The 12842-nt window shown below is 37.7% G+C and overlaps 1 protein-coding gene across 1 annotated transcript in view; it reads left to right on the top strand.

The window, feature by feature from the left end:
• FCHO2 (FCH and mu domain containing endocytic adaptor 2) overlaps window positions 1–12842 on the top strand; it is a 117303-nt gene that overhangs the window by 94151 nt on the left and 10310 nt on the right. The window contains 3 exon segments of the mRNA XM_052659367.1: window positions 3154–3265; window positions 6641–6796; window positions 7158–7290. Coding sequence (XP_052515327.1) covers window positions 3154–3265; window positions 6641–6796; window positions 7158–7290 — 401 coding nt within the window.

The raw sequence follows: 12842 nt of genomic DNA, 5'->3' as shown, positions 1-12842 counted from the left end.
GTTTTTGATTCTTCTTGTTCTTGAAAGTATTTTCTTTTCCTGCAATATTTTGTTTTATTTAAATATGATAGAAGATGATAATTTGATTGGGACACTCTGTGAAATTGAAAAGCACTGTGAAACTTCACAAGGTATCGTATCGAAAGCAGATGTATGTGTTAACTAATGATCCTAAAGTATATCTAAAATACTGTTACCCAATTTTTCCTTTTCCAGCAATGTATAGTGTTTAAGAAATCAAGAATAACTCTAAGGTTTAAGTGTCTCAATTTTGTACTAATTATGTCCAGTTTCTATACAGGATCTGTTGATACTGGATAAATTATAGAGATAAACAGTATTTTTGCATTATCTTCCATCCCCTCACTCTTCTTTCCTCTCTATTAAGATATAACAATAAACATTACTCTGGGGCTATCAGAAGCAGAGAAAAACTGATTAGGAAAGAACCAGAAAGATTATATCAGTATAAAGAAAACTATAATATAAAGACATCCAAAGCAAACGCTAACATACAAAAACCACTCATACAGTGAGCTGAAGTCAGCGGCACAGAGGCAGGAAGTAGTTGGGATTAAGCACCTGTTTTTCACTTCTGAGCTGAAAGGAATTCCACAAAAATCGATTCATTGAATGTTACAAAGGTAGATATTCTTTATTTCAGCTTTCTCTGTCTGCACTTTCAAAACACATACAGTGTTTAAATATGCAACAGTTAAGTCAGAATTAGAATGCATATTATCCTTAAAAAGAATATCCAAGGAATTATTTCTGTACAGGGAGTTATTCTGAATAATACAGTACACATTTAGACTTTTAGGGACTTAAGTACATATTTCCTATGTCAAACATTTTAAGTATACCATATGGTCTTGGGAACAAAAATGGAAAATACAAAAGAGGATATGCAGAAATGTTAAGTGGATTTTGAGTTTTTCCCCTAACTCTCCAATACTTTTTCCTCCTCACCAGTATTTCAATAACAGGCTTCACAATTAATGGGGAAACTATTTCAAGAACTCTCATTTTATATGCCCAGATTGGGTAATTGAAAAGAATAACTTCGGAGGTTCTTTTGATTTTTAGTGTCAGACCAGTAGCAGACATTAATGTTACCCCTGACTGTGTGTAAATACTCACTTGTGTAGATTATTTAAGGGAAAAGATTAATTTCATATTTAGGAAAATATAATTTTCTCTAATAAAAGATTACTGTAGCCTTCCTCTTTCTCTGAAAATATGCTTTCCTGAATTTCTAGTGACTCTCTAGTTTAGAACAATATATTTATTTAAAAATTGAACTAATTTAAATTTACAGTGTAATTTTCCCACTGCATGAACATGTGTTTGCATAGTTGTAATCACATATCCTAGAAGCTACTGCCTCTTGATCAAGCCCTTTATTTAATTATCTCTTGCCTCATCTTGAATTCCTGTCAAGTCATTTGTATCTTCAATCCAGGATTCACTGTGATCAGTGATCTTGCAGAATGAAAAACATAATCATGTTTTTTTAAAACATTTTCAGTGGCTTTTAGTGCCAGAAGAATAAAATTAAAGGTCCTCCATGTCCTGTCTGGGTCATAAACACTTCTTCAGACACATTTTCATGTCCTTTCATCACTCAGCCTATCACCCACAAAGTATGTTTCTGATTTGCAAAAAAAACCTACTTGTGGTTCAAAAAGGCACCATTTCTTCCATGCCTCTTTGGCAAAGTGTCTGGCATATATTAGTGCTTAGTAAATAGTAGCTGTTGTGATTTCGTGAATACATTTTAATACTGTGTTTATTTTCGTATGAAATTTTAAGTTGTCTTGTTAGGGAGGATTTGCTTTCCCAGTGACCTAGAAATAGCGGTTCCTGTTTCTGTGTATTTTTAATCACTGAGCCCTTTTTTTAAATTATGAAGAACCTTCTAAATCAGAATTCATCAAAATCTTTAACATTACAAAATCTTCCTGTCCTCTAAAGGTAACAAAAGCTCTATGTCATTGTTTGTAGCATACTAAGTTTAGTTGCAAGGCAAAGAAAACTGATTTTTTGTCAGAATTAATATTCTAGGTATCATGAAGTAACTCACATTGAAATAAAGCTATCTGGTGGCTGTGAACATTGTATAATGTTTACATAACAAAAACATACATTCAAATTTCAGAGATATGTATTGACCTAGGTTATTTTTTTCTTTAAGAATGAATAATTACTCTATTGACTTATTTTTACAAAATTGCATCATAAATCATATGTTAAAAGAAATGTTCCACTTTCCAATCAGTAACAATAATGGTAAGGCATAAATGAGAAGAGTACATTTGTAAAGAAAAAAAAAAAAGGCAGTGCACTATTTGAAGGGATTTTTCTGGCATGAAGTAAACCAGATATGTTGTTTAGGTTTTTAAAATACACATGCACTGAATTTGTTTACATTTTGTTATGCTTTTAAAACATGTATGATTTGTCTCTAAAGGTATCTTACTAAGTGAACTTTATGTCAGGAATGTTACACCCAAATGACGTTATTAGTCATATTTCAAGGAGAGATAATATGGGAATACAGTACAAGCATTAGACAAAGAAGAGGTAAAAGAGAATTACAGCAACCCACTCCAGTGTTCCTGCCTGGAAAATCCCATGGACAGAGAACCCTGGCGGGCTATAATCCGTAGGCTCACAAAGAATCAGACGTGACTGACCATCTGTGCGTGTGCACACACACATACACACACATACATACACAATGGTAAGGAGTACATGATCACATTACATTGCTCATTTAGAAGTACCCAATGGATAGAGATACCTTCAGTAGAAAAATCTCAGGGTAGAACCTGAGAGAATTTAATATCTGAATGGTTTTGAAGCCATATTTTAGTAACTTCAGCTCTTCATGTGAAGAGCTTTCTCCCCTCTGACATTCCTTAACCCAACCCTTCTGTGTCATTCCATTAAAAGTCAGTGTGACATGTTTTCCTGACTTTTTATTTGTCCAATTTGTTTTATGCTCTGTCTTTTAACCAGATTTATACTTGGGGCATCTTTGAAACCAGTAATAGAGTTAATTGTGACAAGCTAACATTTTGACTCTACTCTGTCTTGGTATTCAATAAATACCTTTCTATAGGATTAACAAAAGACTTGTGTTTATTCTAGGTGTGTCACGAGGTCCCAGTCCTGTCAGCCTTGGAAATCAAGACACCCTGCCTGTGGCAATTGCCCTCACAGAATCTGTTAATGCCTACTTTAAAGGGGCAGATCCCACCAAGTTAGTTTTTCAAAGATGTGTGTGTATGTGTGTGTGTGTTGCAGGGAACAGGGGACGTGGTGGTAAATTTTGAGAGTTATCTTCTGATTCTCTATAGGCTAGGGTTTTCTATTACTTGTTTACTTGCTTTTTGCTACCAAATATAGTCATTTAGAGATTGTCCTTCAGATGTAAGAAACCATTATAATCAGTAGTGTTGGCTATTTTCTAGTTTATGTACCTTTTTGGCCAGGTTTTATGACCAGTGTGATATATCTGTTGTTTAACACATCTGTAGAACAGGATTATGGCAGCTGACCTAGATGGGGATAGAACTCTGAATCTTTGCCTAATGTACATCTTTGGTGAAAGTGTGATTTTTGCAAGAACGACCTACAGTGTATATCTGTTTACAGCAGACTCTTGAAGGATTAGTTTAACCTCTTACTTTTAAGAAAATGATCTTTGGGTAAATGATCACTCTTATTTATTTTTCATGTATAACATTCATTCATTAATTATTCTAGTGCATAATATGTCTAAGACTATTATAAGTTTGCATTGTTGTGAAAGAAAGTTTATTAGTTTTCTCTTGAGATAATGTGAGCTCTGTAGAGAAGAATTTTTGTTTAGTAAAGTATCCTCAGCACTTAGAATCTTACATACGGTAAGCGTGCAGATATTTTATGAATTAATGTGTGTTGAATGAATAATGTTACTTATGAAAAGTAGAGGTATTGATAATATGCTATGAAGAAAAATAGACCAGGTTAAGGGGATAAACAGTTAACAACAGTCTGCTACTATTTTAGGTAAAGTGATCAGAGGAAACTTTTTTTGGCTGATTTAAGTAGATGTGTGAGAGACGTTGAGGGAAGAGCAGGCCATGCACATAACTTGGGTGAAGAGCATTCCAGGAGTTAGAAGGGACTGAGGTAGAAGCACACTTGAGATACTCAAGAAACAGCAGAAAGAACCATGTCACTGAGTAGAAGTAAACAAGGAGGAAGGTAGTCATGCTAAGTCCACAGACGGAACAGATCAAGTTGGATATTGTAGGCCATGATAACGAGGTTGGAATTCATTCTCCGTGAGGTGGGAAGCAAGTCGAGACTTTTGAGCAGAGAAGTGATGAGGCTGCTAACCTATGTTTTTGAAGTAGCACTCTGCCTGCTATATGGAGAATAAACTAGAAGGAGCCAGAGTAGATGCAGTGAGAAAGGGTTAACCACTGAAGTCCAGGTGGGAAATGATGGTTATTTGTATAAGGGTATTAGCAGAGGAGATGGTGAGTGGTAATGGGAGTTTTGAATATATTTTGAAAAGAGAGCTGTCAAGTTTGTTGAGGGTGTAGATTGCTAAATTTGAAGTACTTATTAAGACACCTTAGTGGAGATGTTGATGATAGTTGAATACGTGATTCTGGAGTTAGGGAGATAGGTTCAGATTAGAGAGAAAATATTTGGAAGTTATTAGTTTGTACATGACACTTTAAACTGAGGGCATTAGGGTGTAAAGAAGAGATCTGATGAGAACTAAGTCCTGGCCCCCTCCAGTGTTTAAAAACACTAAGAATGATCACTAAGCTGAGAATGATCAGCAGTGGAGTTTGGGACAGCAAGCAATATGAGAGGCGAGGAGAGAACCAATAGAGCAGTGTCCCAGAAACTGTGAATGAACTCTCTCACGAAAGCAGGCGTCAGGCCAAGAAAAATCGATCATTGACATTGTAGAGGTCATTAATGACCTTCACAAGAGCAGCTGTAGTAGACTGGTGGAGGTGAAAGCCTGCTTCAGGGGAGCTCAGGGGCAGGAGATGATGCAAATACAGACAGCTGTATTCAGAGAGAGCGAATGTTAGGCAGTTCTTTTAGGATAGTTTGCTCTAAGGAGGAGGAGAGGAAGTGGGCGGTAGCAGGAGAAGAATCAGAGGAGGCTTTTATTAACTTTAGTTTTTGTGTTTTTTAAAGATAATAGGCATTTCAGTATGCATGTGGGAAAAATCTAATATTTATGGAAGAAACTGAATCTGCAGGAAAGGGGACAATTGCATGAGTGAAATTCTTCAGTATGAGATGTGCTTCAGGACAGAAGTGACAGGATTAACCTTAGGTGCATAGACTTATTATCTGTTGAAATTGGAGGGAAGGCAGAAGGTATAGATGCCTTCAGCCTAAGGGACATTTAGGATTTTAGCAGTGAGACTGTGAGGAAGTTCTTTTCTCATTTTATTTCCTTCATAAAATTTAAAGGAAAGTCATTGACTGCAGGTGGAGGGGGTGATATTTTACAGGTTAAAGAAGAAAGAAAGGATGAAAAGAGCTAGGGAATGTAGTCGAATATCCTATACCAATACTAAGGAGGTCCAATTGAGAGTTCTGGCTGTATAGTTATAAGATTTTTCTAGTCACATTCAGCCATATAGAAGGGGGTGAGGAGCTGGATTTGGTTAAGACTTTCGCCAAGCAAGCGTAGTCAAGTGAGAGAGAACCAAGGGGTGGGTTATGCAAAGGAGTGTGCATAATGGTGGACCGTGACGTCTCAGGCTGGGGAACTGAGGACGTGAAGGGAAGGAAGAGTGAAGGTGAGTGGAAAAGCTAGGAGGAACATGGACCATGGAGGGTTTTGATGAAGCTGGGGATGCAGTACTAGATGGAATGATTTAGAAACGTAGGAAGTGACAGTCTGATCAGTGGGGAGTCAGACTGAGATGATAGAGGGTCTGAAGTGTGGCTGAGGTAGCCTGGAAGGCAGGATCTAGAAGGTAAGGGGCTGAAGAACTAGGTGACCAAAGTTTTGAGAGGATTTATCTGTGTGGATATTGAAATCATTAAAAATTTATGATAGGAGTAGTGGTACAGAAATCGATTGACAATGAGTCGGGAGCTGAAATTTTCAGGAAATGAAATGTTGAAAGTGATTTGAAGGGTTGTGATAGAGAATAGAATAATGTTTTTTCAAAAGAAGGTGGTTCTTCTTTCAAAAGAATGTTTTTCAGAAGGAAGAAAGAATATATAGTTGGTAAGAAGCAGTGAGAAGGCACCTACCACTGCCACCATCAGGCCCAGCACTTTGTAGGGTTTGGAGGGGAAAATAGCTACAGCTGGAGATAGTGTTACCAGGGAAGCAGTGGCCTTATGAGACCGCCAGGGGATGGTTTGAGCAAACATTATCCATGTGCTTCCATTTGTGTTTGGCATTTAATTCTAGGAAAGACCGGTGTTAGATGAATAAGTCATTTCACAATTAATCATTTTTTATTAAGAAATAATTCATCCATACTTATAAAATGCTGTATATATAAATAAAGCCCTTTTTAAACTAAATATGCTTCAAATGGAGATTTAAATGCCTTATTTATAAACTGTTTAAAATTTTCACAATCTCCACTTTCAGGTGTATTGTGAAGATCACTGGTGACATGACAATATCATTTCCAAGTGGAGTTATTAAAGTCTTCACCAGTAATCCATCTCCACCTGTGCTCTGCTTCAGGGTGAAAAATATCAGCAGACTAGAACAAATTCTTCCAAATGCACAACTTGTGTTCAGGTGTGTGTACTTTTGTTTTGAAGGTGACATTCCTTTTTAAGAAATTTTTTATTTCTTCTTTGAAGCAATAATAGTTCAATTTGAAGACAGTACCAAAATTACTATGATTAATTAGGCTTCTGCTATCTTTGTTTTATGCATGCTGGTGGTGGTAATAGTTATTGTTAAATCCTTCTCTGCTGTACATCTTCTCATCTTTTAGGCAGCCTTCTGCTGTGTACCATTCTTTATCCCCTAACTTTAACTGTTTCTATCCTGTCTTTTGGTTCATTTCTACTAGTCTTTCCCAAGTCACCAAATCACTACAGAGAGGCAGATCATAAAGATAAATAAAATAATGAAAAATTTCTTATATGTACAGTGATCCATCACAGTGTGATTCTAACACAAAAGATTTTTGGATGAACATGCAAGCTGTTACTGTCTACCTCAAGAAGCTATCAGAGCAAAATCCGGCTGCTTCTTACTATAATGTAGATGTATTAAAGTATCAGGTAAGTATCATATCATTAATAAAATATTAAAATATTTTAATATTCAATTAAAATATTAGCAAATAGAATATTGCATATCATTAAATAACATGTCATGGCCAAAATGAAGTTCATTTGAGCAATGGAAAGATATTTCAAATTTTAAAAATCTTTTAATAAGCTTATGGAGATTTTGACCAATTTGATCAAATTCACCACCTATTACCAATTAAAATACTGAGTAAATATAAATATATGAATATGTCTTTCACCTTAAAAGACTAGCATATCAATCTTAATAATGAAATACCTAAAGCATTGAAAGAAGTGGCAAAGATACCTATTATTCCTTTTAGTATGTAAGATTTTTCTGGATGTGTTAGTATAGTTCAGTTCAGTTCAGTCACTCAGTCGTGTCCAACTCTTTGCGACCCCATGAATCACAGCACGCCAGGCCTCCCTGTCCATCACCAACTCCCGGAGTTCACCCAAACTCATGTCCATCGAGTCGGTGATGCCATCCAGCCATCTCATCCTCTGTCGTCCCCTTCTCTTTGTCCCCAATCCCTCCCAGCATCAGAGTCTTTTCCAATGAGTCAACTCTTCACATCAGGTGGCCAGAGTATTGGAATTTCAACTTTAGCGTCAGTCCTTCCAAAGAACACCCAGGACTGATCTCCTTTAGAATGGACTGGTTGGATCTCCTTGCAGTCCAAGGAACTCTCAAGAGTCTTCTCCAATACCACAGTTCAAAAGCATCAATTCTTCGGTGCTCAACTTTCTTCACAGTCCACCTCTCACATCCATACATGACCACAGGAAAAACCATAGCCTTGACTAGACGGACCTTTGTGGGCAAAGTAATGTCTCTGCTTTTGACTATGCTATCTAGGTTGGTCATAACTTTCCTTTCAAGGAGTAAGCGTCTTTCAGTTTCATGGCTGCAGTCACCATCTGCAGTGATTTTGGAGCCCCCAAAAATAAAGTCTGACACTGTTTCCACTGTTTCCCCATCTATTTCCCATGAAGTGATAGTTAAACTAGAGAATTAAGTAATTGGTGGTAAATTGGGAAAGAACCAATATATCAAGAGATATATTGATATCAATATATCTCAAGAGAATCGACTTAAAAACTGATGTAGGAGAATTTAGCAAAGTGGTCATTTAAAAATTAATAGCTTTCAAAACAACCATTTAGAAAAACTAATGGAGAAAAACATTCACATCAAAAAAAAAAAAAAAAAACCTATTAGAGCTGGAGACGTTGTCCAAGGTGGTAACACAGGAAGATCCTGAATTCACTTTCTCCCAGGGACACACCACATCTGTAGCTGCATGTGTAATGTTCCCTCTTAAAGAGACTGAAAGATAGCTAAATAGCTCCTTCACATCAGCACATAAGAAAAGAACCATCTTGAGGCAAGTAGGAGAGGCTGAGATCCAGCTTCACCACAGGCCTCAACCCCAGCAAGGCAGCCTGTTCCTGGAGCTTCTTTCTGAGGAAAAACAGTTGTAACCAGCACAGACACTCCAGCTTCTGAGACCTGCACTTGATAGACAAGTCCCTGAAACATCTGGCTTTGAAAACCAGTGGAGCTCACATCCACAGGAACCAAGGGCTGCAGGGATCTGAGAAACAGCTTTAAAGGGCTTGCATGCAGACTCAAGCACTCTAGGTATACAAGTGGCCATGTGAAGGAGATTCATTTGCTGATCTTAAAGTGTCAGCTTGAGGGGCCAGGGCGTGAGGTGAACACTCTCCAGGGAATGAGGTGCTGAAGGGCACCTCTTTTGCGCTCCCCCTCTACTTTGCTAAAGCAAACAGGTACCACTTTATGATTATTTTTACCGTAGACTTTTTCTCTTGGTGGGTACTGCTTTATCCTCCAACCAGTGGACTCTCTCTCTCATGCTAAGGCTGGCAGGTGCTCTCTTTTTTATTTAAGACTTTCCCCCCACTTTCCTTGGTGGGTGTCATTTTTGTGCTGTCTTCTGCAACACTGGTATCTACTAGAGGAATTTTTATAGATGTCTAGTGCCCCAGGTTTTGCAGCGGTAGACCAGGGGACACCACTTGTTCTCCTGCCTCTGGAGGCCAGGGTAGCTTATAATTCTGAGTCCCACAGGACTATAACAGTTAGTGAGACAGTTCTTGGCAGGATACTGCCACCAGGGTAATGCACAGAAAGCAGACCGAAAAACTCCAGTAGTCTTTCTCTAAAAGACTTCGTTTGCTTGGCCTGGAACAGTAGCCCAAGGGATGGGCTTCAGATTTGACACACATCTAGGAGTCTGCAGATATGTTCTCAGAGAACATAGGCCTGAGGGTGCAGTCAGTTCATTCCCTCAGCCTCGCCCCAGCTCACCATTTCTCCCAGAAGGGAACTTATATACTCGTCAGAGCCCTGATTTTTATGACTGTCAACCCAGGGACATCTCCAGATCACCTGACCGGGTGGCCAGCAGGGCTTACATTTGTCTTCAGTCCCACAGGACTATATCTGTTTGCCTGCTTTCAAAGCTGCTGCCTGGGGGTCTAGCTTCCTAATCAGTCTGAATCTACATGCTGGCAGATTTCCTGTTTTGGAACACTAACAGGTCTTGACACACCCTTGATCACCAGGAGCTAGTTAACATAAAATATGCTGCTTGGACAATCACCAAGGTTTGAGAGGCAACCAAGAGCTAAGGCAGGGTTGAACAATAAGGTTCATCTCTTACAAGAGATTAGTCATTCAAGACTGGAAGGGATGGCTATTTCACCTAATACAAAGCAGCACAGAAAATCAAGTAAAATGAGGAAACAGGAATATATTTGAAACAAAAGAATAAGATAAAACCTTAGTGAAAAAACCTTGATGAGACAGAGGTAAGTAAGTAATTTACCTGATAAAGAGTTCTAAGTAGTGGTAATAAAATGCTCACCTCACTTGGGAGAAGAATGGGTAAGCACAGTGAGAATTTCAACAACAACAAAAAAGAAAACAAAAGAAAGTAACAAATAGAAGTCACTGAACTGAAGAATACAGTAACTGATTTGAAATATGTACTGGAGGGGTTCAGCCACACACTACATGAAGCAAAGAAAAGACAAGTGAATGCAAAGACAGGGCAGTGAAACTCACCTTAATCAGAACAGCAGAAACAAAAAAAGAACTTTAAAAAGTGGACACAGCTTATTGGACAACATCAAGCAAACTAACAATCACATTTTGGGAATTCCAGAAGGAGAATAAAGGGGCTGAAAACTTACTGAAGAAATAATAGCTGAGACCTTCCCTAAGAGCCTGGGGAAGGAAACGGACATTAGATCCAGGAAGCCCAGAGAGACTCACTAAGACACGTAATTAAAACGTTGAAAGTAAAAAAGAATTTTAAAAGCAGCAATGGAAAAAAACAAGGGAACTCTTTTAAGACCATCAGCAGAAACTTTGCAGGCCAGAGGGATATATTCAAAGGAAGTTATTAACCAAGAATTCTCTACCTGGGAAAGTTATTGCTCAGAATTGAAGGAAAGATAAAAGAGTTTCCTAGACAAGCAAAATTTAAAGGAGTTCATCACTAATCAACCGGCCTTACAAGAAATGTTAAAGGGACTTCTTAAGCTGCAAAGGGTACTAATTGGTAACAAAAGTATGAAAGTATAAACCTCACTGGTAAAGGTAAATATAAAGTAGAGGTGGATTAATCCTATATAGGTAATATGAAAGATAGACAAAAATAGTAAAAAAATAACTACAATAATTAGTGAAGGGATACACAAGATAAAAAGATGTAAAATGTGATGTGAAAAAATTTGGAGAAGTAAAAATATAGAGCTTTGGAAAGTATTCAAACTTAAGTTGTTTGCAACTTAAAAACGGACTGTTAGGTAGGTTGTTATATGTCAAGTGTTAATGTTGGTCACTTAGTCGTGTCTGACCCTGCAACCGCATGGCCTGTAGCCTGGCAGGCCCCTCTGGCACATTAGACTAGATAAACTTAATAGATAATTAGAAACATTCCATCCAAAAGCAGCAGAATACATATTCTCCTCAACTGCATATGGAACTTTCTCCAGGATCATCCATTAGGTTACAAAGTCATAGTAAATTTAATATTGGCGTCATGTCAGGCATCTGTTTTTGGATCACAGCAGTATGAAACTAGAAGTTGGTTACAAGAAGACTGAAAAATTCACATATATGTATGGATTAAACAGTATGCTACTGAGTAACCAGTAGGTCAACAAAGAAATCATAGGAGAAGTAAAAAAATACCTTGAAACAAAATACAGTATACCAAAATTAATGGGATGCAGCAGAAGCATTTCTTAGAGTGAAGTTCAGAGTGATACAGGCCTACCTTAAGAAGAAAGAATAATCTCAGACAGCTTAACTTTACACCTGAAGCAAATAGAAAAAGAAAAGCAAACAGAGCCCAAAGTTGGTAGAAGGAAGGTAATAACAAAGTTCAGAGCAGAAGTAGATACTAAGAAAAATGATCAGTGAAACTAAGAGTTGGTTCTTTGAAAAGATGGACAAAATTGACAAACTTTTATCTAAACTCACCAAGAAAAAAGGAGGGCTCAAATAAAATTAGAAACAAAGGAGGAATTGTTACCACCAATACCACTAAAATACAGAGAATCACAAGAGACTACTATGAACAATTATATGCACAAATTGGACAACCTAAAAGACAAAGATAAATTGATAGGAACATCCAACCAGTTTTCCAATACTGAATCATAAAGTAGAAATATGAATAGATCAGTTCCTAGTAAGGAGATACGAATCCATAATTGGAACCCTCCCAACAAACAGAAGTCCAGGACCATATAGTTCACTGCCAGATTCTGCCAAGCATTAAGAGAATTAATACCAATTCTTCTCAAACTGATTCCAAATAGATGCCAGGGATCAGATCTGATAGACAGGAGTGCCTGAAGAACTATAGACGCAGGCATGACATTGTACAGGAGGCATGATCAAGACCATCCCCAAGAAAAAGAAATACAAAATGGCAAAATGGTTGTCTGAGGAGACAGATAGCTGGGAAAAGAAGAGAAGCTGAAGACAAAGGAGAAAAGGAAAGATATACCCATCTGAATGCAGAGTTCCAGAGAATAGCAAGGAGAGATAAGAAAGCCTTCTTCAGTGATCAATGCAAAGAACAATAGAATGGGAAAGACTAGAGGTCTCTTCAAGAAAATTAGAGATACCAAGGGAACATTTCATGCAAAGATGGGCACCATAAAGGACAGAAATGGTGTGGACCTAACAGAAGTAGAAGATGTTAAGAGGTGGCAAGAATACACAGAAGAACTATACAAAAAATATCTTCATGACCCAGATAATCACGATGGTGTGATCACCAACCTAGAGCCAGACATCCGGGAGTGCAAAGTCAGGTGGGCCTTAGGAAGCATGACTACAAAGGTAGTGGAGATGATAGAATTCCAAATGAGTTATTTCAAATCCTGAAAGATGATGGTGTGAAAATGCTGCACTCAGTGTGCCAGCAAATTTGGAAGACTCAGCAGTGGCCACAGGACTGGAAAAGGTCAGTTTTCATTCCAATCCCAAAGAA

This window comes from Budorcas taxicolor, chromosome 20 (genome assembly GCF_023091745.1).
Source record: "Budorcas taxicolor isolate Tak-1 chromosome 20, Takin1.1, whole genome shotgun sequence".
Taxonomy (NCBI): Eukaryota; Metazoa; Chordata; class Mammalia; order Artiodactyla; family Bovidae; genus Budorcas; species Budorcas taxicolor.
This window is presented reverse-complemented; position numbering and strand designations above follow the sequence as displayed.